Below are 27,360 nucleotides of genomic sequence, written 5' to 3'. Positions count from 1 at the left end.
CATGATCAATCGTGCTATGTGGGAAACCATCATCAAATGTCCAAACTCTAACCATGCCAAGTACCTTAAAATGTCAATAGAATCAACAAATCTGGCGGGACTCTGGGAATCCAAGCTCCAAGTACTTTCAGTCAAACAGGTGGTCAGGAAGGCAGCCATTAAACACTCATTGTTGGACGACAAAATAGCTTTCAGTCTCCGGTCACATGCCTGGATGACTATCCAATCATACAAAAAATTAGTGCCGGCGCACTTCCTGGACCTGGCCTTTTCGCCCTATATCAAACGCAGATACCTTAATATAAGGTTGGGAAGTCTGCCAACTAATGCCGAGCATCCTAAGTGGAAGTCCCAAGAAATGGAAGGGTGCGGGCTATGTGGTGCAGCAAGACAAGACTTTATCCACCTGATTTGCATCTGCCCGGCTCTTATACAGGAACGTCGGAATTGGTTGAAAGCCAAGTTCAAGCAGTATGGAATACGTACTTGCAGGTCTGCGATTATACAAACATTATGCACCACAGACCCGCAATTCATTTGTAGGTCAATCAAATTTATTGAACATTTTGAGAAAAAGCAAGGAACATTGGCAAAATCTTGAATTTGGAATTGCTATTCTTTACCCCAGAAAGACATTGCTTTTATCTTCATTTTTAAATTTTATTACTCTCACATTCGTGTAAATTTTCTGTGTCTTCGCTATTATCATAATTGTATTTTTGTAATGGTTTTAAATAACTATACAATAAAGTTTCATTCATTCCAGTGTCACCAGATAGTCATAGATCAACAACACGATTTGTTCGTAGCAAACCATCAAAATTCCATGTTCACAAATTAATATGCAGGACTAGTAAAGCGAAGTGAGCAGGTCTTAACAATTTTTCAGACTTTGAGAAGCTTAGCTTCTTGAAACGTACAGGTTTCATTTTGCAGTAAAATGTGTTAATGTGTAAAGCTTATTTCATCACATTTCAGGTGAAATATCAGACAATCTGAAATATCATAGCTCGGCTATTTCAGTACAATCACTATGTATTTTATGAAATGCCACCAGAATTTCCTAAAAGCTGAATGTTATAGAATTATGCTTAAAGAGGTGTCACACCTGAGATAAAATCTTTGAATTTGAATATCAATCCTGTTTTCAATACAAGACTGTGGTATTATGTACTTCAGCTTGGTATACTTACATAAAGGGATGCAGTGTGAGGAATGCTGCTGTATCCAGTTAGCCCGGGGCATTGTAACCCTTGGTATCAAACTGATTAGCAAAGCAGTTAGAATGGTAAAACGACAGTACAAATATATTTGTTTTGTCTATTGATTTCCTGTTTAAGCACCATAGTTTTTAATCAATCCACTTACTTTTTCAGCACCATCAAGGTGGACTGCATCACTGTTAATTGTAACCCTGTGAAGAGTGTGATTGATGATTTCATTCAGAAGTTGTTTGATACCCTACTCGTATCATTGAAGAAATCAATCCAAGGTGAGCTATAAAGAGACTTTCCAACCATAATTGTGTTACATTTATAGGAAGGTATTGCATTTCAGTAGATGTTTGTGGAGATATATTGTAATGTTTTGCTGTGACGTATTTTTGGTGAACAATTAATAAAAAGACATTCTGCCTTTAGTGATTGTAGTCATCATGACCAACATCAAAATGTTCAAGGTAAGGATTATAAAAGTTAACTGAAACTATGTGCATTTTTTTTGTATATCCTTTGCATTGAGCCATGGACATTGTATTGATGAAGGTGGATCTGTCCCCTCTGGCATCAGAATGTTCAAGTTGAGGATTATGAAAGTTAACTGAAACTATGTGAATTTTTATTTTATATCCTTTGCATTGAGCCATGGCCATTGTATTGATGAAGGCAGATCTGTCCCCTCTGGCCTAAGGAAAATGTGCCTTCAAAAACCTGGGCATTCAGTTGTACCAATCAACCAATCAATCAATCAGAGCATTTATATAGCGCACTACTCACCCAGAGGGTCTCAAGGCGCTAGGGGAGGGGGGTCCGCTACTGCTCGAACAGCCAGGTCTTGAGTTGCTTCCTGAAGGCGAGGTGGTCCTGGGTCAGGCGGAGGTGGGTCGGGAGGGAGTTCCATGTCTTGGCCGCGAAGTAGGAGAATGACCGTCCCCCTGTGGTGGCTCTTCGGATGCGGGGGACGGCGGCGAGGGCGTGGCCGGTTGATCGAAGCTGGCGTTTGGGAGCGTAGAAGTTGAGGCGGCTGTTGAGGTATCCTGGGCCTTGGTTGTGTAGGGCTTTGTGTGCGTGGGTGAGGAGTCTGAAGGTGATTCTCTTGTTGACCGGGAGCCAGTGCAGGTCTCTCAGGTGTCCGGAGATGTGGCTGCGACGGGGGATGTCCAGGATGAGTCGTGCTGAGGCGTTCTGGATCCGCTGGAGTCTCTTCTGGAGTTTGGCGGTGGTTCCGGCGTAGAGGGAGTTGCCGTAGTCCAGACGGCTGGTGACGAGGGCCTGGGTGACCGTCTTCCTGGTCTCGGTGGGGATCCACCGGAAGATCTTACGTAGCATGCGCAGGATATTGAAGCACGACGAGGAGACGGCGTTGACTTGTCTGGTCATGGAGACGGAGGAGTCCAGGATGAAGCCCAGGTTGCGTGCGCGGTCTGTCGGTTTGGGTGCGCTGCCTAGGGCGGGGGGCCACCAGGAGTCATCCCAGGCGGAGGGTGAGGATCCCAGGATGAGGACTTCCGTCTTGTCCGAGTTCAGTTTCAGGCGGCTATTCTTCATCCATTCGGCTACCTCTTTCATCCCTTCGTCAAGGTTTGCTCTGGCGGTGGCGGGGTCGTTGGTGAGGGAGAGAATCAGCTGGGTGTCGTCGGCGTAGGAGATGATGTTGAGGTTGTGCTGGCGTGCGATGTCTGCGAGGGGGCTCATGTAGACGTTGAAGAGGGTTGGACTGAGCGAGGAGCCTTGAGGAACGCCGCAGATGACTTCGGTGGCTTCAGATCTGAACGGGGGGAGGCGGACTCTCTGTGTCCTTCCGGCGAGGAAGGAGATGATCCACTCCAGTGCCTTCTCCTGGATTCCGACGTTGCTGAGTCGCTGCACTAGTGTACGGTGGCAGACAGTGTCGAAGGCCGCGGAGAGGTCTAGGAGGATGAGGGCTGCTGTTTCTCCGTTGTCAAGCAGTGCTCGGATGTCATCGGTGGCTGCGATCAGGGCGGTCTCGGTGCTGTGGTTGGCCCGGAAGCTAGACTGCGAGAGGTCGAGGGATCCGTTCGTCTCGAGGAAGGCGGCCAGCTGCTTGTTGACGGTATTCTCAATGACTTTTGCAGGAAACGGGAGCAGCGAGATGGGGCCGTAGTTCTTGAGGTCGGTGGGGTCGGCTGAAGGCTTCTTTAGTAGAGCGCTGAGTTCGGCGTGCTTCCAGCTCTCCGGGATGGTAGCGGTGTCGAAGGAGGTGTTGATGATATCCCGCAGGTGGGGTGCGATGACAGCGTCGGCCTTGGTGAGGGCAGGGGTCGGTAGGAGATCCGGAGTGGATGGAGTTCATCGTGCGGACGGTGTCTTCGGTGCTGAAAGGGGTCCAGGCGCGGAGGGTGGTGGTGGGGGGCGGTGGTTTGGTCATGGCGTGCGTCGGTTGAGTGCTGAAGCTGTTGTGTATGTCCGCGATCTTGTTGTGGAAGTAGGAGGGGATGGAGTTGCAGAGGTCTTGCAACCACAGGGACAAACAACTTATACACAGTAACCTTGGTAGGCACTCATTGACCCCATAGCTTTCTGAGACACTGTCCTTTTTCTGGTAACAGGTTATGTAGGTTTGGCGAAGATCGCAAGAACAACATAATCTAGGAGAGCAGGATTTGAAGAGTTTAGTCCGCATAATTTGCTAAATACCCTCCTAGGCAAGGAATTTGACTACATGTGAAAACCCATCTACATCAGTGCTATTAATGTCGGAATAGGAATTGGTGTTGTTGCAAAATTGTTGGTAAAAGGACTTAGGGAGCGATTCTTAGAGGCTTATTAGAAAATAACATAATCATACCCCAAATTGTTTTCTGTAATTCCCGTTTCATGTGTACACAGTGTGGATAATTTTACTATCCTTATCTGACATCTGCTAGATTACATAAAATGTATAATGCCACATCAGATACCTGCTTGAAATTTAATTAAGCCAGAGTCAAAAGAGAGTTCCCCTTTGGTATACTTTGAAAGCAGAACCACACCACAATAGTCACATTTTCAGTCACATCACAAGAACACAATATCAACACCATCAAAGGTCAAGTGCTCAATCAGTACATAGGTATTTTATTGAAATATAAAAGACAAAATAACACAATACAGACATAATAAAAACCAGCAAGGACAGCTGTTGTCCACAATATTAAAAATACAAAAATATACACCAATGAGAGAACCTGCAAGAAAAATAGTTTCTATTCCTAAAAACAGGCTAACACATCAGACCAAACTTCATTTTAGCACATTTGATTTTTTGACAAAGTATAACAATATTGTCAAATGCCTTTTACAGTCTACAGTAAGTCTGTTGACAAAAGCGTTGACGACGCGTTTCGGTGGATGTTGCCACTTGAGCACCACCTTCTTCAAGACAAAAGTCGATTTCTCCCCGTAAACAATGTTTCAAGTCTATACACGATCACATAGACAAAAAATAAATTAAAATAGATTAGAAAAAGCTTTAAAAAAAAGTAGTTAACCAGTGATTGGCGTTGACAAAACAATTTATCAACATTCTGGTGATATGACACATAGTCCTTCAACCATTCACTTATATGATCAAGCAGGGGAGATCAAAGAACGGACCCCCCTCCCATCTCTCACATGCATACTTTTAACAGTCCGAATTCGAAGCACAGGAAGATCTAGGCCAGGTTATCTCGTCATCTCGGTGAAGCCAAGAGAATTTGCACATACCTGTTATGCCTTCAGGATATGTTTGACTTATCCACTGCAGTTACCCATTAGTAATCAGATGTGGAACGGCTGAAAAACCTCTATTGTTTGGAAGAGTTCCCTAAGGGTTCATTAAAAAATAGCCATTTATATATCTGCTCCTCATTAATGAAAGATGCATTCCAAGACTGTTGAAATTTAAAGGGAAATCATTACCTCCAACTCTAGGTATCCTTTGTAAAGCAGATTAAATCGGTATCAGCAAGCTCATTCTTCGTTGCGCACCCCTATTATTTTAAAAAAATTCCTGAAAAACAGATTATAAATATACTTCCTACTGGGGTGTTGTACATAAAACCATTCCTACTTTATTGGAAGCATAGTGATGAGTCATTACCTCCAAAACTTGTGCATCTTCTACCCAGGGGTTGGAGGAGATGAGGCAATGAACACCTCCGCAAAGAAGCATAAACATAATGCTCCGCTGTCCTCTCCGTTTTTCACCATTTTCAGCACTTTTCTGCACTTTTCTGCTTTCTGTGCTTTTTTCTGCTTTCTGCCTTATTTCACTCTTTGTCTCCTTTTTTCCCCCTTATTTCTCATTTCCTGCCTGTTTTTCTCCGCCGCTGCTGCCCCCGCGGCACCTCGCCCCCAGCATGACCAGCTCAACCAATCCTGCTCCCCTCCCCGCTCCCGCCTTCCAGCTGTCCAGCCCTCCCCAACCCCTACTTAATGGCAGCGGCTGCGCGGCTGCACCGTTGGCGTGCTGAAGGAGCGCAAAAGGAAAGCCCATCTGCGACCGTCCGCGACCCGACCGCGACCATCGCCAGGAACCCTGGATCTCCGCACCGCCAAAGCTACGACCCGGTGACACTCCACGTCCTCAACCCAGGCAGCAGCAACTACTGCAAGCTAGCATCACCGGCCGACACCGATGGACCCTTCAGCTGTCACCGCTGCCGGCACACCTGCTGCACCGCCAAAACCACGGACCCAGCGCAACCCACCCGCAAGAACACACCCTAATCAAAGACTCTGCAATGCATCCTCCTCAAAGTCCGATCCCTCCACAAACATGCCACCAAAATCTGGGACCCCCTCAACAGCACCACCCCGGACTTAGCATTCTTCACTGAAACCTGGACCAATACCTCCTCAGCACCGGACATCGCCATTGCCATCCCCCAAGGATACAAGATCTACTGGAAGAACCGCCCGAACGCCCAGTAAGAGCAATAGCTATCGTCCACAAATCCCCCCTCTGCCTGAGCACACTCCCCGACACGCCCATAGACCTGATGGAACACCTTAATTTCAAGATACTGGCCAGCCCCACCACCATCCTCCGAGGAACCCTCATCTACCGACCCCTCCGGACCCCGCGGACCTTCTGCAGAATTCATCACAGACGCATCTCCCCGGAGGCCATCGCATCCACCAACTACACCCTGCTGGGAGACCTCAACTTGCACCTCAACAACCAACTGGACCCCAGCACCACATCCCTCATGGACAACCTCCACAACATTGAACTCCGCTAGATCGTGACTGAACCCATGCACTCAGCAGGACACACCCTTGACCCCCTCTTCACAACAGGAAACTCCATCACCTTCAGCCAACCCACCGAACTCCTATGGACTGACCATCCATGCGTCCACTTCACCTTCAGAACACCCACCGTCCACAGACACCAGCACCTGCTCCCACAAAGAAATTGGACCAGAATCACAGACGACCAGCTAACCTCATCACTCAGCAACTCCACCCCTACCGTCCCGGAAAACGACGACCCCACGCCGCAGCCCGAACCCTACACAGATGGATCACCGACAGCGCCAACACCTTAGCCCCCCTTAAGAAAAACAACAACAACCACGCCAAGAATGATAGATGGTTTACCACCGAACTTCGAGAGCCCAGACGCATTTGCCGCCGTCTCGAAAAGGACTGGAGGAACACCAAATCCACAGAAACCCACAGCAACTTCAGGGCCGCCACCAAAGTCCACCACAAACTCATCAAATAAACGCAGAAAAAAGCCATTTAAGACAGAATCTCCACCTAAGCACAGAACAGCAAAGAACTCTTCAACATCGTTAAAGAGTTCGCACAACCTACCAGCGAGTCCGCCGACATCCCACACTCACAAGACCTTTGTGACCAACTCAGCACCTTTTTCCATCACAAAATCAAGAGCATCTACGACAACTTTGATGAAGACACCCAACACACCAAACTCTCACCAACCACCCCGACACCCTGAAGCCAGCCATCAACAACTGGACAACCCTCAGCACCAAAGACACACTGAAGACAAGGAACTCAATCCACTCCGGGGCCCCCACGGACCCCTACCCCCACCGCATTTTCAACAGAGCCCCCAACACAATCACACCCATGCTCTGCCACACCATCAACCGCTCTCTGGCAACCGCCTCGTTCCCCGACGACTGGAAACACGCCGAGATCAACCCCCTCCTGAAGAAAGCCTCGGCAGACCCCACCGATCTCAAAAACTACAGACCTACCTCCCTGGTCGCGTTCCCAGCTAAAGTCATTGAGAAAGCCATCAACAGCCAACTCGCCATATTCATCGAAGAGCACAACATCCTCGACTCCTCCCAATCTGGCTTCAGAAAAAAACAAAGCACGGAAACCACCCTCCTCGCTGCAAGACGACATCCGCTTCTTACTGGACAAAGGAGAAACAGCAGCCATCATCCTCCTTGACCTCTCAGCGGCGTTTGACACAGTCTCCCACAGAACCCTAATATGCAGACTCCACGATGCAGGGATCCAAGACAAGGCCCTCAACTGGATCCGTCCTTCCCCTCCAGCAGAACGCAGAGGGTCAGTCTCCCCCCTTTCCTCTCGTACCCTACACCAACCACCTGCGGAGTCCCCCAGGGGTCATCCCTCAGCCCTACTCTCTTTAGCGTCTACATGGCTCTGCTCGCCCCCATCGTCAGAACCTACGGACTTAACATTGTCATGCGCAGACGACACCCAACTCATCCTCTCCGTATCCAACAAACCCAACACCGCCAGACACAATTTTCGAGAAGGCATGGAAGCTGTCGCCAAATGGATGAAAAATAGCTGCCTTCAACTAAACACCAACAAAACAGAAGTTCTCATCATGGGTCCACACCCCAATGCCTGGAACGACACCTGGTGGCCCCCCTCTCTCGGAAGCCCACCCACCCCCACGGACCACGCACTCAACCTGGGAATCATCCTGGACTCCAAACTCAAAATGGACAGCCAGATCAACACCATCTCGTCCTTCTGCTTCCACACCCTCCGCCTCCTATGCAAGACCTTCGAATAGATCCCCCTTGAACACAGAAAGATCGTCACTCACGCCCTGGTCACCAGCAGACTTGACTATGGCAACACACTACGCCGGAATAAACAAAAACTCACACGCAAGCTACAGAACATCCAGAACGCCGCAGCAAGACTGGTCATCAACCTGCCAAGACACTGCCACATCTCCCAGCACCTGTGCACACTCCACTGGCTCCCCATTGAAGCTAGAGTCCCCTTCAAGATGCTCACCCTTGCTCACAAGGCCCTCCACGACACCGGACCAGCGTACCTGAACAGCCGACTCACATTCCACGCAACGCAAAGTACCTTACGATCAGCCCAGTTCTCCTACGCCGTGGTTCCCCGCACCAGAAAGACCAGAGCAGGTGGCCGCTCCTTCTTCTTCTTCCTCGTGGCCAGAGCCTGGAACGCCCTCCCTCTCCACCTCAGACAGACAACATCTCTCCCCATCTTCACAAGAAACCTCAAAACCTGGCTCTTCAACAGACCCCCTTCTTGATGGACTGGAACGTGCGAAAACCCCCTCCCCCAGCGCCTTGAGATCATCATGGGTGAGTAGCAGCACTTAACAAATGGATGATTGATTGACGACTGCAAAACGCTTCTCCCAAGGAAAACTATCAGTTTTAAAGCCTGCATGGACACAAAATATGCATCCCTACATGCACTTTGGCCACACGCTCTACTTATGCATCGCCAACCGTTGTCACCAAGGTCCTATTTCTGATAACTACTGGAAGGATGTTGTTCATTATCTTTGACTAATTCTTCCCTTTTTTTAATGTTCTCTATTATATTTGCTGTCTCCTTTTCCTGGAAAAATACTTTCTCAAAAAATGTGTTCTTTTTCTTTTCTTTATAAGAATTTTTAACTACAAATACATTAACCTGAATAACTGTTCATACTTCCTTGTCAAGTTCCAGTTAGCATCCATCTCCCCTTTTCACAACTAGTTAAAACGCCACACCCTTCAAGTAAGTCAGGCAGTAAGAAAGATAAAGACTTTAGCCATCATGCTGCTGCTGCCAGACACAGGCATGCCAGGAACTCGGATACCTGGATGACTTAAGTATGTTTACCGATCACACTGGAGGCTCAATAGTGCCATAGGAGTTACTTTCCCGCCCTTTGGAGGCAACGTTTATTATATTTGGACAAAAGATACAAGGGTACACGCTACCGGCATAAGGCCTTCCTTTCTGGAGACATCGTCCACCAAGAGGGATGCTTTGCAAACATATCTATCACTGGATTCATTACATTTACATGCACATTTTTGTTTGTTTCTTTATCCATGCCCCGAAGAAGCCCTTGTGAAGGGTGAAATGCGAAACCCACAAATCTTACTAAATGAACTTTCCTTTTGTGCAGTGTACTTTTGCTGATCTTGTGTATTGCCTCTCATCAGCCTTTACTTCTGTATTTATTTGTGGTCATGTGGCAGCTGGCCATCTGAGGTGGGCAATACGAGTGCAAATTACTTTTGTAGCCTAGGTAGTGCAGTTGCCATTCACCCTGCTGCCTTTTACCTTTGATGATACTAAACATGGGATGGGGTCGGAGAGAAGGTGCTGCATAATCTATCAATCCAGATTTATATAGCGCTGCTAATCACCCGATTGAGAATCCGGGCACTTGCAGGTCCTGGGAGGCTCATTCAAACAACCAGTTCTTGAGGGTTCTTCAGAATTCCGAAACTGAAGTAAAGATCCTGAGCTGCGTGAGGAGGCAGTTCTATGTCTTTGCTGCGATGTAGGAGAAGGAATAACCTCCACTTCTGCTTTGGTAGATATGAGGAGTGTGGGCAAGTGGTCAGGAGGCAGAGCGTAATCTTCTCAGTGGTCGGTGGAAGCTCAGGCAGTGGTTATTATAGGCAGGCCCTTGGTTGTTTAGGGCCATGTGTGCATGGGTCAGCAGCTTGAATTTGCATCTTTTCTGTACGGGGAAGCAGTAGAGCTGCCTGAAGTGGGGTGTGATGTGGGTTTGTCGGGGGTAGGATGAGTCTGGCTGTGGCGTTCTGTATTGTTTGAAGTCTCTGTAGGAGGTGTGCGGTGTTTCCTGCGTATAGAGCCTTGCAATAGTCCTGTCAGGTGGTGATGAGAGCCTGTGTCACAGTGCTTTCGGTGTGCAGAGGTTGCCTCTTGATGATCTTACCTAGTATGCACGGAGTGAGTAAGCAGGCAGAGGAGACATCGTTGATCTGTGATTTCATGGTGAGCTTGTTGTCTATGATGATTCTGAGGCTTTTGGCATGGTCGATGGGTATGGGTGCGTCTCCCGAGTCTGAGGGCCACCAGGCATCGCTCAATGGAATGCTGTCGTTGGGAAATATGAGTACTTACATCTTGTCTGTAATCAGCTTCAGGTAGTTGTTCTTCATCCAGTCGGCGATGCTAGCCATGCAACTGTTGAAATTGGTCCTGGTTGTGGTGGGGGAGAGGATGCCATATTCTGGTGCCACTACCAGAGGAGGATTGAGCCATTGTATGTTACGTTTTGAAAACTGGAGTATCTAAGAGTAGGGACTCCACATTGCACAACTCCCTAAGAGCCCAGGCAATTTCAGCATGTAGTCCAAACACAGAAGAGTAGATGTGTGTAGCCACTTGTGAGGGATACTTACTGACTTTTTTATTATTATTTTTATTGTGTACAATAAACAATGTTGCAGATAGTACATATGATATTTTACAAATCATTCTTATTGGTGTCATGGAACTTGAAATATGCTGTATAAAAACGTTTCCTGTGATCATAACAATCTTGTACTTCACTAATCCAATTCTTCCTGGGCTACTTGTACTGGCAAGCTGGGTGGAGTACATATATTCCCTCTGTAAGCGTTCCATTTATCCCATATTTGTATCCATTTCTTCAGGCACCCCCTGGATATGTATACCGTCTTCTCCTGGAAAATACACCAATCCATGTCTTTTCCCCATCCTCCTATTGTCTGGGCCTCTTTTGCTCCCCCTTTCTTAGCTATGTTCCTCTTAACCACCATCTGTCCCGGCGATACCCATGCGCTCTCTTTACTAACTAGATCTGTTGGTTCCCACATGTTCAGAGACATCTTTTGGCCTCAGGTATTAGCCTCTTACCCAGCACCTCTCCCATGCATTCAACAGCCTTATTCCAATATCTACTAATCTGTGGGCATTCACAAATAATATGGAGGGACGTAGCCTCCTGGCCACAGTGTCTTCTACAACTAGGGTCTTCCCTGTAGCCCATTTTTACCAGCATTGGCCCAGTGACATATATTCTATGTAAGATTTTTAACTGCACTAATCATAGTGTAGATGAAATTGCCACTTCCCTGGTAGATGCCAATGCTTTTTGCCAGTCCTCCTCCAGCCCTCCTAGGTCTGTCTCTAATTTTGCACGGATACTTTATTAGGCTTTATTTTTTTTTACTTTATTAGGCTGGATTGTCAGTTGCATTGTCAGCTCAGCCCTCTTTAACCAAATCACCCCTTCTGATGTGTTTCTTAAAAGAGATTTTGCACATTTCTCACTGCCCCATTATCATGCTGAGGTGGGACTTTAATATACTTCTGATTTACTTAATGTGTTCATTTCGACCCTCTTTATAGTTGTTCCCTGAAACTTCTGACTCTGAAACTTTGTTCCTCATTGTAATCACTCCTGCATATTGCATCATCGAACTGCAGGCATTATCTGTTAGCCTATGCATACCACTTGTGTTCTGCCAGATTGTGCCTCACACATAGTTGTTCTTACCCTTTTATGTGGTTCAGCCCAACACCCTCTTCTGAGCAGGAGAAGAGGCCACAACAATTGGATCCTAAGCAGGCCCTTAGTTTCTGCAGTGATAGGACTAAGGATTACCGAGTGGACGATCAACTCTCCGTCAGATTCACAGATGTGAAGCATGGAAGGGTGGTACCAAAAAATACTTTATTAGGCTGGATTGTCAGTTGCATAAAGTTGTGGTAGGCAGTGGCTAAAAAGGATTCTCCGTAGCACCTTTGAACCCTTTCCATCGAACAAATGCTGCTACTATTGCATTGGCTTGGGGGGTTGCTGTTTAGGACATCTGTCAAGCCACCTTGTGGGCATCCGGCCATTCCTGACCAGGCACTGCTGTATACATTTTTAAGTCTGCAAGGAGGGGCATTTTGTTGGTGCCTATTCTTCAGGCCATGTCCTTCAGGGGCATTGATTTGGTCATCATAGTGTAGATGAAATTGCCACTTCCCTGGTAGATGCCAATGCTTTTTGCCAGTCCTCCTCCAGCCCTCCTAGGTCTGTCTCTAATTTTGCACGGAGCTGCAACATTGTATCAGATGAAAGGTTAATCAGTTTTGAGTATGTCAAGGAGATCGCTTTTTTGAGCATATACCCATCAAGAAGTCTACCTTCGAGGGTGGAGGCAGATACATACTGTCTTGAGTTTTTTTGCTTCCTGGGGGAGGGAGGAGATGTTGAAGTGAAACTAGCACAGATGTGATGTACTCAAAACATTTGGTTCTAGTGACATAGCATCACTGCATTCAGGTCTGACTTCAGAGGAGCGAGGTGTACTTCATAATAACCAGGAAGAGAGTTGCCATTTTCAATTATTGACCATTCTGGGATTGGACATTTGTTGTGAGGTCTTGATTATAAATGAACTGGTGGATCTCCCGTTTGTCGGGCGATAACAGAGGCTTATGTGGAGTGCAGCAGACCCTTTTCCTTAGAGCAGACAGAGTTTACAGTGGGTATTGACATGTCACCCCTGGGCTTGGGGTGGGGGGAACCTGGACAATGTATGTAAAGCTCAAAGGTCTTTGGCCATCAATGGCTCAGCAACATCATAACAGTGTTTTGGAGTTGTGATTTGTTCAGCAGGCCCTCAAGGCAGTTTTTTTGGCCTGTTATCACAGGCACTTCAGATCAAGTCCTGATAGAAAACACAACCTCATAATGTTCTGGAAGAAGTAGGCATGAGTGGAATCCTCTGTGTTTTGTCTAGAGACACCCAGGCTGTCGCTGGAACTTTATGGGATTTCTCTGTCGATCAGTGATGTGGCGGATTCCCTCACCTCGGGAGAGAAACTCAGAAGGTGTTTTCTTGCCCATGTGCATCCAGCAGTTGCACATGGGATGTATTCGCTCAGTGTTGAGTGCCCATGATAGATCTGTTTGTTACCTCCAAGAATGCTTAATGTGCAGCTTTATGCTTTCTCAAGTTTCTTTTTTGAGGATTTCGATAAATGTGTTCCTTATTCAGTGGTACCAGGGCCTCCTGTACACATTTTCTCTTTTACAGCTGATCTCCTGAGTCATGAAGAACCTCAAACATGACTATGCTCAGCTTTTTCGTATAGCCCATTACTGGGCTTTGGAGGGTCTGGTATTCAGAGCTCTTGAATCTCAATGTATGCTCTCTGCCTCTACTATATTCCCTATAGAACCTATTGTCTCACCAGCAAGGCAGAGTCCTGTATCCAAACCGCCACAATCTACACCTGCATGCATGGAGATTGAGCAGACTCAACTGAGGGGGTTTGATCTTCTATCTGAGGTGGTGGATGTCATTTTCGCTGCTTGCTGTCCATCCACAAAGCCCATTTATTCTGGCCATTGGTCTACATTTATCACCTGGTGTGATCCTCTACTGATGTTATTTTTGTGTTTTCTTTGACCTGGCAAGGATTTGCTCTGGCCACTGTTAAAGGCCATTTATTGAGGCTTTTTTGATTTGTCAGCTCAGCCCTCTTTAACCAAATCACCCCTTCTGATGTGTTTCTTAAAAGAGATTTTGCACATTTCTCACTGCCCCATTATCATGCTGAGGTGGGACTTTAATATACTTCTGATTTACTTAATGTGTTCATTTCGACCCTCTTTATAGTTGTTCCCTGAAACTTCTGACTCTGAAACTTTGTTCCTCATTGTAATCACTCCTGCATATTGCATCATCGAACTGCAGGCATTATCTGTTAGCCTATGCATACCACTTGTGTTCTGCCAGATTGTGCCTCACACATAGTTGTTCTTACCCTTTTATGTGGTTCAGCCCAACACCCTCTTCTGAGCAGGAGAAGAGGCCACAACAATTGGATCCTAAGCAGGCCCTTAGTTTCTGCAGTGATAGGACTAAGGATTACCGAGTGGACGATCAACTCTCCGTCAGATTCACAGATGTGAAGCATGGAAGGGTGGTACCAAAAAATACTTTATTAGGCTGGATTGTCAGTTGCATAAAGTTGTGGTAGGCAGTGGCTAAAAAGGATTCTCCGTAGCACCTTTGAACCCTTTCCATCGAACAAATGCTGCTACTATTGCATTGGCTTGGGGGGTTGCTGTTTAGGACATCTGTCAAGCCACCTTGTGGGCATCCGGCCATTCCTGACCAGGCACTGCTGTATACATTTTTAAGTCTGCAAGGAGGGGCATTTTGTTGGTGCCTATTCTTCAGGCCATGTCCTTCAGGGGCATTGATTTGGTATTGCTTCATAAGCTGTAGAAACTGTGATTAGAAGGAGCTATCAGAAGAACATGTTATTTGCCTTGAGCTGCGCCTTTTCTGTGGATATTCTAACTGCAGGTTCCTCACCAAGTGTTATCCTCCTTGTTCTCTGGAATGCACTTTTTCAAAAGCAATAAGGTTCCAAGTTAGAATGCCATCATTTGAAGTAACTAGTTGTTCCTGATACTCAAGTTAGTGCAGCAACATTTTGTACCATCTCATTTTTGTCATTTGTAATTGATTTATTTGCTTAGAGGTTTATAGTGCTGAAATATTACCTTGGTCACTGCATTCTCAGTCACCTACATTACAGAATAAAAAGCCAAAAAAGTGCTAACCAGGGGATACCTAGATAAAATATAATAATTTCAAGTATTCATCAAATGTGCAGCCATTTGTCTGAGTTGTTTGCAATAATGTGACCTTCTGATTGTAGATCGCTGATAATTCATAAGGAGGGAATATTTCATAATGACAATTGTATGTGTCCTTTTTATTTTTTGTATGTAGCTAATCTGCATGACATTGATGGATTTGTAACAAGTGCAATGGAGGCCTTGTCTGACAGACCCCAGACAGTGGATGAGATCGGAGCAGCTAACACCAAGCATGGAGAACTTACGTCAAAAAAGCCAGAGGTACCAACTACTTTCCTGAAAAATAAAACTACAATTTTATGATATAGATGCATAACTGTTAAAATGTGTTGTCTCTTTGAAGTTATGATTTACTTACTCGGTTACTGTGTTCTTTTGGACTTTCCACGGATTTGGGGTTGGGAGATAATGGAAAATACTAAACTTTTTAGAGCAAATGCTAAAATCGGAGCATTATCATGCAGTGGCGTTTTTCCTCTATTATTTTCCTGTGATGAAGGCCATTTTACCATTGGGATATTCTACTTGCTCTTTCTTACATTATTGGAGTGATTTCAGGATGTGTGTTCCCCTCCCCTTCTTTTCCTATTCTACCGTATATTCGGATTGTACAGATCCTGGAGTCTCGTGGATTTAGACAATGTCGCCAGCTTTCTTATTTTTGCTGACCCTGCATTCTCCTTATATATATATATATATATATATATATATATATATATATATATATATATATATATATATATATATATATATATATATATATATTACCTACTGGCGGTCGCCAGTAGGTATATATAGTTAGGATTTTTTTGAATAGGGATTTCTGAAAATTCTATGTTGAATAACTTTGGCGTTGAAGGACTGAATTGGCTGAAATTTTCTGGAAAATGGCACATTGTGTTTCTGAGCGTCCCCTGAAAGTTTGGGGGGTTTCTTGAAGTGGGGGCCGAGAAAAAAGGGGGTCCCAAAACGTGTTTTTAACATTGAGTTTTCCATAGGGCGGTTGGACTCACTTTTAGCTCGAACGGCAGAATGGATTTCTATGAAACTTGGCAAAATTGTAGGGTCTGGTAGTCCTATGTGCCTTTGCTAGGTCTCAAGATATGTGCTCTAGTGGATTTTGAGTAAATAAGGTTAAAAAATATATATATATATCTGTAAGCGCGCCCCGGTACGCGCACCGGAGAGCGCTCCGGGCGCGCTACGCGACTTGCGCGCAGAAAGCTGATTGGCTCTCGGGTGTCTGTAAACATTCTAAACAGTCCGGAGCGGCCGCCATATTGTGTCTCTGTAGGATCGAGACACAAGAGGTGGCCAAAACAAAGGGGGAAATGAGCATAAGGGGGCAGAGTAGATCCTCCCTGACCCCCTAGGTTTGATGTGGGGGCTTTAAAAGGGCCCCGCGGGGCAAAATAAATATTTTTTTTTCCGGTTTTTTTGCGGGGGGAGCGCCCGGTACGCGCACCGGGAAGCGGTCCGGGGAGCGATATATGGGGAAAAAAGAATTATAGACTTTTTAAATATTGTATGTTTATTGATTGTTCTTTTTGTTGTATATATATATATTTTTTTAATTTAAGTAGCAACATGTAGGTACCAATGCAGAGTCTAAAAATTAATATACACCGTCTCCTTTGTAGATATCTTGCATGTTGTTTCAGAAGTTATTGTGGTATATGGAATTCATACCATAGTCTGTCAGGAAAGCAGAAACAATATGGAGGCAGGAGATGATAAAGAGATGTTAAATACACATTGGAGAAAATATAGTTGGAGAAAGGAAGTAACTATGAGCAAACTTACTATGTAAAACAAAAAAGTTGCACAGTATATTTTAAGTCTCACTTTATATTATATCTTTTTGGGTACTATTTCATAATTTTCATTAAAAAAAGAATAATGTCTCAAACAATTTTAACTTTTAAAATGTAAATTTATTGTTCTGATTTTTCAAAATCTAAAAGAATTTGTAACATTAATTCATCTGGTATGTCCTCCTTTTCATTCCATGATTCACATTCTTCAACACATTTAATTAATTCTTGGTCTACAGTGTCATCCAAAAAGTCTATTTCTTCTTATTCTTCGTTAGGATTGTTTTCAATCTTAATTTGAAATGAAATGTTATTTTCTTTTTGCTGTGCTTCCATTTTCTTGCTGTAAATTGCATAAAAAATAAATATATCAGTGGAGATAGGGCACTGTTGGGTTTAAGTTCAGACAGGTACTTGTGAGTTTTTAACAGTGAAGTTATCTTTGGGCACTGTATGGTTTCAGGCAGGAAGTAGAACTATTAAAAAGTGCCTGTGATGAAGCCTAAGTAAATTCATAATGATACCACAGAAGCCTAACTCAATCAATAATTTAAATAATTAAGCCTTTCTCAATGACTAACTCTTATAGAGGGACAGTATATAACTATCTGAAAACGTTTTCCTAAATTAATTTAAAGTGCATAACATAGTTCTCCTTTCAGATTTTTAAAATAACATCTTACCTTTCAAAAAGAAGTTTAAGTTGTCAGTGAAAATGCTCTTGAAATGTACTTCTGGAAGTAGTAGTCAAAATGGCTGTGTTTCTCTCTCTTTCTTTATATATATTCAGGTACATAACCAATCAAATGTCATGAAATAATAGTAGAAAATGAAAGTAACATTTTAATTGGTTGTCAATTCTAACACTTCATATGTGTTTTTGTCATGTAATTTACCTCAGGATATTTAGTCAGGCCTACAGCATAAATGTCTCAATGGAATTCCATCAAATTTGGGTAAATGGTAGAGACTGCTATGTAGTAGGGCTTATTCTATATTTGATGAAAGTGTCTCCAGTGGTTTTTCTGTAAATTACTTTCCCACCTTTTTTTAGCGAGCGCTTACCGGTGCGCGCCCCGGTACGCGTACCGGCAGCGTTACGGGAGTCCTCCATTTTGTGTTTCTGTAGAATTGAGACACAAGATGGAGGGCAAACAATGTTCGGAATGGGTAGAGGGGGGCACGGTAGACACTTCCTGACCCTCTAGGTTTTCTGAGGGGGGCTTAGGATGCTCATATAGGCAAAAAAAAAAAAATGTGGGGGGAGCGCCCGGTACGCGCACCGGTAAGCGTACCAGGGAGCGTACTTTGGTGAAAAATAATGAAAAAAGTTAGAAAAAGATAAACGTTTTGAATGATCAGAGATAGGGTAGCTCTGAAAAGAGCTATTGGGTTCTGTGGCTGATTTAGGTACCTACAAGTAGGTTCCAATGCACAGTCTTAAATTCAGGAGGAATATTGTATTCCCCTCATCGGAGAAGTGCACACCATCTCCTCTGTAGATGTCTTGCATGTTGTAACGCAAGTTATTGTTGTATATTGAACCCATTCTAAAGTCTCTCATGTAAGCAGAAACAGATTTATAGACCATATATAGTTAGGGATTAGCATTTACAAAACCTTATTTTACTCACACAAAACCATTGAAATTTGCATATATAGTTAGTTGCACTAACTATATATCGCGCACCCGCAATCCACTGCTGATGATGTCACATATTACATCATTCATGACATGGTCAGTGACATCACTGATGACATCACTGTTGACAACTCAAATGACATCACTGACAAAATCACTGTTGACATCATTCATGTGATAATACGATGAACCTCTTCAGACTCTAATATAACCTTAGATACACTCAGTGTAAACAGACACTCACAGATTGTCACTCATCCATGGAGTTACTCATACACCTAGTCAGTCATGCAAATAATCAATCACACCTCCATTTCCTCAACTATAAAGTTATACACACCTTACTTATTCAAACATATTCTAACACATATTTACTCTCTTATACAATCACTGATACAAGTTTTCAATGATCCATGCAGCCACTCACACATTCACTGGCTCTTATACACAGTAATTTATATATGTCAACTCTCACATGTACTGTGTTTTACAAATGTACTTACTTTGACATGTAGCACTGAGATATCCATTCACTCACCAATACACTCATGCACACAGTCAACCACCCATACAGCTGTTTCCACATGCACATTTGAACCCATACATCTAGTGAATCAACTGCTCACACATCTATGCACAGAGTCACACACCTCCCAGCCACCCACACACACACACACTCACTCTCCCATACAAATACTTGTGCAACCATTCAATAACCCATATAGTTACTCATATAGCTACTGATCAACACATGCAGCAGTTTACAGAACAACAGATATAATGATGCACAAATTAAGACAGTTTAGTCACTAACCCGTGCACTCAGTGAGACACATTTAATCACTCTCTCATACAGTCAGTCATGCACCTACTAAATCCTTCATCCAGACACTTATACATCCACTCATTCTTAAATATGTAAGACATATTTCAACTTTACAGAAAAATACAGTCACTGGATGATGTCATCAGTGATGTCATCAGTGATGTCACTGACCATGTCATGAATGATGTAATATGTGACATCATCAGCAGTGGATTGCGGGTGCGCGATATATAGTTAGTGCAACTAACTATATATGCGAATTTCAATGGTTTTGTGTGAGTAAAATAAGGTTTTGTAAATGCTAATCCCTAACTATATATGGTCTATAACCTATGGTTTTTTCAGTGAATTTTCAAGGTTTTGTAAATGCTAATTCCTAACTATATATGGTCTATAACCTATGGTTTTTTCAGTGAATATATATATATATATATATATATATATATATATATATATATATATATATATATATATATATATATATATATATATATATATATATATAATATATAACCTTGAGACAATGAAATATTTCTGTTGTTGTAAATTGTTGTTTTTTAAATTCTGATTTTAATATTCATTAAATGTTTTTTAACTTTATAGCTTTTAGGAACTATTTATGTTTTTTTATAAATCTTCTTTATACACTGTCATGGTTCTCTGAGATAAAACTGAATAAAGTTTACTTTGTACTGTACATTTCTGATTGGGTGGACGTTTGGTAGAGCTCCTCTATTTTCTTCCGGGTTAGGCTGTTGGTCCATGATTCCTTCCTTCTCTAATGGGGATGACACTGCTCTTTGTAATCGCACCGACGTGTGAGGCTTAAGAAACTTTAGAATGCCTGGAAAAGTGTTGTTGGAAAAAGATTCTAGTTTAAGCATTGAAAGATAAATCATGTTTGAATGTCCTCAAGTGTTGAACCAATGGTGCACCGAAGAAGAGGAGCTTGTCATGTCATTGACATTTCAGTCTTTTAAAGTGTGCATGCAGCAACATCTCAGTTTCAACTGAAAGTCCCATGCTACCAAGCATTTCGATCCTTAAAATCCAGTTTCAGAACACTTAACAACACATTTCTTGAAAGCAGCAAATGACTCATGCTTTCTTCAATAGAGCTCTCCAATTAGTGAATCCCGATGACTGAAGCTGTTAATTCTTGATCAGCCACTTTGCTTGACAGATCTTCAACTTAATATTCCCCTTCTTTCATTGCTACTCATTGTTGGCCGAAATTTGGGTCAACTCTCCACGCAAGGCATTTATTGAAATCAAAAGAATTCTTTCCGCTAAACCCAGTTTCTCCTTCAGGAATTCTCCGTTGATAATCATCAAGACTGAGTAGCCTTCCCACGTGCAGGGATCTCGGAGCACTTGTTCCACAGTCACATTTTGAGTAGTATCTTCTCCTTACTTTGGAAAGCCAGGAAGTAGATGTGACTCAAAAGTATAATTTAGCAGCCTTAAATCACGCTACATTGCCAATTCCATTAATTTACTTTAAAAGATGGAAGACAATACATCGCATGAATCTTTGAACAGTTACTAGAAGCTAGAATAGTGTCATTTTAAAGAACATTCTTCACAAACCCTTTTTATTTTATTTTAAAACTATAAGGGAGGACAGGGCAATATAGCTGTGTAGGTTGCAGCTTTGTAAGAATGACAATGAAACACTGCACCTGTAAGGGCACCTAGACCTCCAGTGTCCTATCATGCCCTAGGTTGACAGCCACTCAAAGTATCATTAGTGCAACCGCAAAAGTGCACCTTTGTCTTCCAGATGTAGTGGGTATGGGGACTTCAATGACTGTGGGACAGCCAGCATGTCCCTCACGTTTCTGCTCCTTCACTCTTGTCTTTCTGTCTCCATTCAGGCTAATGGGAGTCACTCAAGGAGAGTGTTTGGAGCCAGTTTCACTGCAGCATCTCAGCTCACACAAGTTTTCTTGTACCCTTTGCCATACCACTATGGTCCAGCTCTATCCAGGTCCATTTCGAAATTCAACACCAGTCCAAGGTCTTGCCACCATCATCTCTGTTTTTCGCCGCACATTCAAAGCTTACACCGCTGAGAGTAAGACAGAGTGATTAGAGCTAAATTCAACAGAAGAACCTAAGCAGCCATTTTTGGGTTAGGCCCTGCACTCCCCACTGATTCTTACAGCTCAGACCCCAGTCTCTGCCACAGTGGCCATGTCAACCCACAGGGCCGGAAGCACAGGGACCATATGACCTTCACAGCCATCTTGGCTTCCAGTGTGCCTCACCCCCCAGCCAGGATGTTTTTGCCCAAGTTCATATTCTTGACTGCTCTCAATTTGCTCCCTGCCCTGGGAAATAGCTCATAGGTATAATGTCAAGGGATTCTCTCACTCTCAACTGTACTTCACTTTCTATAGGAATACAATTGTATGCTTGTGCTTCGTAAATTTTTAATTAATAAAGCAATAGTAGCCCTTGCCTCCATCAACCACTTTAGAAATATCACCATGAACAGTTTGCTCTTTCATCTCCCCTAGTGCAACAAATGTCCTTCCTTGTTCATTGAACGTAGAGCATATGGCCTCCTTGAGGTGCATCTTCTTTCATATGTAGTAGCCTGATTAGTAAGTGACTTGTGGCATTCGACCTATGCCTCCTGTATAACTATGATCGCCAGCCAACCCCTAAAGGCAGTTCAGTCATATAAATATCTGATATGGGGAATTCATTGACCTTTTTGCTAAAATGCAGAACTTTAAAATACTCCTATATGGTGTTAAGGATCACCAAGCAGCTTGGAGATTCATCCTTTAGATGACGTATTTTTGGCACCAAAATTGTGGATGACAGTGACATCTGACCAACGAACACCACGATTCAGAAAAAATGTGTTCAGTAAACATTGAACCTGCATCCAGTTAGGTAAGTTTTAAAGATGTCTCCAGGGTTTGTAATGTGCAGTTCTGTAATGTCAGATGGAGCATCATCAATTTTAACAGCTCAATCTCCTAAGGCAGCAGGAATCAGTTATCCATTTACTCAAGCTGCAGAGGAAAATGTGATTTGTGGTTATTATTCCTCAAGATACCAGATCTGCACTGGCTTTCCCAATTCCATGAAGATTAATTCCCAATAGCTGGAACTGGATGAGGAAATTCCATAACGTAATGATAACTCCAGCTTCGATGAATCTCCTCATGGAATTCCTCTATACTCATCATCGGGACCTAAGTGCTCAAATGTGAATGGAGTGAGAATGTGATGTGTCCAGGATGTGGGCGAGAGGGGGGCATTTTTGTTTTGTGGTGAGGTTGAAGGGGGTTCGGGTTAACTGGTACAACAGTACTGCTAACAGGGGGCCGTGATACTGACCACAGACGTGGGGCATTAGACTCAATTTGAATCTATTTGAGCTTTTTAGGGAATCGTTACCAGAATATATGGATTTGATCCTTTCACATTTTTATACAACACACTTTGCCTTTAGTAGGCGTCAGTGCATTTCACAAATAGTTACATCAGAGATCAAGATGTCTGTTTAAAATATAATGAAGATTAGTGCCAACTGAATCTATGTAACATCGAGGAGCTATCTGCAATGTGCTCAAATACATCTGGGGTTTCCAAAAGAGACATTGATGCAGATTAGAAGGATCAGTCACTCCCTGGACACCACTCACCTCCTCATGAGGTTGAGGCGTTCGTTGAGATGAGTGCTTAACAGCATTTCTAATGAGAAGATGATCTATAAACGTAAAAGATGGGACCCTTAGAAAAGATCTCATGAGCTGGATTAAATTGTCCATATTCACAAGGGCAAATTAAGTCATAAACATGAAATTATGACTGAATGTGTCTTTGTTATGGCTGGCAGGAATCCATAAAGGGATTCCTAGTGGATGCAAATCTATTTACTAGTGCAGAATTCTGCTCCAACCGTGCAGATATGTCTGCAGTATTATATCCCACTCAATAAGTGAGACGTGGGCATTACAAGGCATGGTTTGCCCTGGAAGTTTAGGAACGCCCCAAATATATACGTTTGTTGGTATTCCCAAACTCAGATCCCAATCCTTTTCACCATGGAATGGTCTGAAATGTAATTCACCTAAGAACTGGAGTAATTACCCTTCCAAGATGGAAAGGTGCATCGATCACTCCAGCCTGGGGGTGTGGTAGAAAGGCTTTCTCCAGGGGGGAGGGGTGCATTGAGCATTTCCTGTGAACACAGTTCCCCGTTATGTAGAACGCAGCAAAAAAGAAATAGGTGTCTTTATTTAAAAAAAAAAACACCTAAACAAGTCACGTGACATTCCCAGAAGTGCACCGGAAACCTAGCGCTGGTGCAACTTCAAAGCACACTCGTGGGAATGCTTGCAAACAAAAAGAGTTGCAAAAGTACGGTAAGGCGGCGATATAAATCTCTGCCCATACTTGTACAAACTTTTTGTGTCATAATTTGTGATGGGGCCCTATGGCTGAGATACCCGCCACCCCCTCTCAACACGATCCCAAAAGGAGGGAAACCGGAAACAGTTCTTAAAGTTTTTTGGATGTGGGAGGGAGTGACCCTCCCGCGGCCGTATTTATTAAAACAAAAAATTAAACATTAAACGTTTCATGTTATGTACAATTTCATTACCACATTGCGATGTTTGGCTAATCTTAACATATTCTCTAATACAGAGGTTCTCCTAGCCGAACTAGCATCCTACAAAAGACATTCTCTATAAACATTGAAATTGTACATCCTAACGTTTAAGGGCCAACGGCAAGGTCATAACCGGTGTCAAGATCCCTAACCAGACTTACCCCTCCCACTTGGGAAGGGCGACAGCACAGAGGCTTACCTCAAGTGCAACTACTAACAATTTCCCTTGACTTGTCGGGGGCACTTAAGACTCGACGCCATTTAAAGGTCGTTCGAATACTTGTGTGTGGTATCTAGAAGGTATCGTGGACCTCCCCCCACCCCACACAACTTACCGCATCTGCCGTCGCAGATGACACTGGCCCCGGGAAATTCCTCAGGAGGGGGCTGTAACCCCTCCTACACAGGAAGGGGCCTTGACCGCCTTTCCTTGACTTCCGGCGACCCGCCCTTAGACGGGACCGCCTCCCCATTGAGGGGCCAATGGCCACCTCCCCCGAGCGCTCCCATCCGTGTTGGGTGACGCCCACTCATAGGGATCTACCAATTAGTGCTCACCGATCATGACCTTACCGCCTACCAAAAAATAAATACGACAATTCTTACTCGAACCTATGACAACATTGGTCGCTACGACCGAAAGAGCATGCTTAAAATGCAACACTACATCAAGTCATTTTAATCGTAACAACCTAAACGATATTCACCATACTTTATTATGATAAACAACAAAACTGAAACTTTCACAACCTGTAAAAAACAGCAAAAACATACTTAGAAAATTCACTTTATTGCCCAACAACTTGCTGTCCTCAGGGGCTGGTGGGTGGGTCAAAATTGGCTCTTCGTTCTGTCCCGAGCTCACGTGTAGCGAGGAGGTGCAGCTTCGGAGCACAAGAACAAGAGGACGTCTTCTGGTCTTGCGTCTCTTTTTATCCGTCTTCAGGGCGGGCGTAAACCCGCCCCTGCCCGTCCCGTGGGCGGGGCTGGTTACGTCGGTGTCTAGGCCAGCCCACTCTAGAGCGGGAAAAAGCGCGCCCCGGCTACGCCGCTTCGGGCATACCAGCCGAGACGCGCCTCCCGCCAAAAAATGGCTTCCCGGGGGGATCGAGGCACTCCGCCATACGTTCGGGGGGACCGAGTGGTCGCCCCTTTCCATATGGCTGAGATACCCGCCACCCCCTCTCAACACGATCCCAAAAGGAGGGAAACCGGAAACAGTTCTTAAAGTTTTTTGGATGTGGGAGGGAGTGACCCTCCCGCGGCCGTATTTATTAAAACAAAAAATTAAACATTAAACGTTTCATGTTATGTACAATTTCATTACCACATTGCGATGTTTGGCTAATCTTAACATATTCTCTAATACAGAGGTTCTCCTAGCCGAACTAGCATCCTACAAAAGACATTCTCTATAAACATTGAAATTGTACATCCTAACGTTTAAGGGCCAACGGCAAGGTCATAACCGGTGTCAAGATCCCTAACCAGACTTACCCCTCCCACTTGGGAAGGGCGACAGCACAGAGGCTTACCTCAAGTGCAACTACTAACAATTTCCCTTGACTTGTCGGGGGCACTTAAGACTCGACGCCATTTAAAGGTCGTTCGAATACTTGTGTGTGGTATCTAGAAGGTATCGTGGACCTCCCCCCACCCCACACAACTTACCGCATCTGCCGTCGCAGATGACACTGGCCCCGGGAAATTCCTCAGGAGGGGGCTGTAACCCCTCCTACACAGGAAGGGGCCTTGACCGCCTTTCCTTGACTTCCGGCGACCCGCCCTTAGACGGGACCGCCTCCCCATTGAGGGGCCAATGGCCACCTCCCCCGAGCGCTCCCATCCGTGTTGGGTGACGCCCACTCATAGGGATCTACCAATTAGTGCTCACCGATCATGACCTTACCGCCACAGGTCCGGATAGTTGACCGGCTATCCGGACCCCCCACAAAACTCCTACCTAAAGGTCATGTTTTAACGATTTTAACCAAGCTAGGAAGTCTCCTATGAGTAACTCATTGCCCACCCTCGACAAATGCACACCATCCCCCAAATACATACTGTCATCATTAATACAACTATGTGAGATCGAATGCAATGTCTTGGAACGGAACAACCTACTCACTTTGTTATTCAATTTTTTAACGGAATGATTCAAAGCAGGGATCGAGATAGCCCCCCGCCACACTTTTCGTGGGATCATATGCGACCACGCAATTACACACCCCGGAACTCTCCTTGCTAACCAACTTACCGTGGAAAGCATAGCCTCCAGGAGAAGTCGTCTACCGGTGGTGACTAAATCATTGCCCCCCAAATGTACTATGACTATGGACGGCGGTGACCTCATCCGCTCTAACAAACCCTCAAAGAATGCTTGAAACTGGTCAATACAGAGACCGCCCCTTCCGTGGAAGGACACTCTGTACCCGTATTCCCCAGGTACGTGAATCATATCACCTGCTTTGAATACGTCTGCGGCCCGTCTCACGTATGAGTGGCCTACGACCCACACCTCCTTTCTCTCAGCCGGTGATGTGTGACCGCTGGCCTGGTGTTGGGTCAACTGCACAGTCCGCCCTGCCGCGTAGGCTTGCGCAACTGAAAACAAACAAAAGACAAGAAGCGTGAGTACATGATTACAGCTTCACAACATGTGCAATCGCACATACCTCTTATAACAATTGGAGGACCAACGCCCCACACGTTTCACTTGTTCTACACTAAGACCCCTGGCTGTAGCTTCAGTGGCAGCCCCTATACGAAAGGAATGGGTCCCAAATTCACCCGGGTCCAAGCCCGCTGCGGCAATGGCCATTGCAAGCACCCGCTGAAACTGAAACCTCGTCAGCGGGGTGGCGTCTATATGCCTCAACAATGTCCCCCCCCATGATGCCACCCTTCGTGCTAAGTAATCTTCTAAGCACTGTACCGGACACATGGATGACTCGGGAATCCTGCGAATGATCGTGCAGTCCCCCCTCCCATCTTGGTCAGTCTTGGACCTGAGAAAGGAGACAACCATCGCATCACCCCTGATCTGAACATGTTCCCTGCACAAGCCCCCCGACACATCCTGTTTGTTCCTTGCAACTAGCTCACTAACTCTCATAGCCCCGTGAAATGCCAGCGTAAATGCAGTCCGGAACAAACAGGCCTCGAAAGGGGACGAGCATGTGCTAGGGAGTGTGGCCAGTAACTGGGACAATCTATCAAAACCTATCGGTCGTCTTATGTCCACTCTGCGACCCTCAAGACGTTGCCACCCACGCAGCGCTTTCTGTACTGTAAAAGACGCTGTGGGGTCCAAGATGCCATGGGCCCTGGCAACAAAGGAGAT

General features: G+C 44.6%; 1 protein-coding gene across 3 annotated transcripts in view; it reads left to right on the top strand.

Moving 5' to 3' along the window:
* The window catches only part of DYNC2H1 (dynein cytoplasmic 2 heavy chain 1), a 1,560,829-nt gene that overhangs the window by 319,399 nt on the left and 1,214,070 nt on the right, over nucleotides 1-27,360 (top strand). For all 3 annotated transcript variants that reach the window (XM_086935265.1, XM_086935264.1, XM_086935263.1), the window contains exons 19-20: nucleotides 1,377-1,492; nucleotides 15,233-15,360. In XM_086935265.1, the coding sequence (XP_086791391.1) occupies nucleotides 1,377-1,492; nucleotides 15,233-15,360 (244 nt within the window). The remainder of the gene's footprint in view (nucleotides 1-1,376; nucleotides 1,493-15,232; nucleotides 15,361-27,360) is intronic.

Source organism: Lissotriton vulgaris, chromosome 8 (genome assembly GCF_964263255.1).
Source record: "Lissotriton vulgaris chromosome 8, aLisVul1.2, whole genome shotgun sequence".
In the NCBI taxonomy this organism is placed as follows: domain Eukaryota; kingdom Metazoa; phylum Chordata; class Amphibia; order Caudata; family Salamandridae; genus Lissotriton; species Lissotriton vulgaris.
This window is presented reverse-complemented; position numbering and strand designations above follow the sequence as displayed.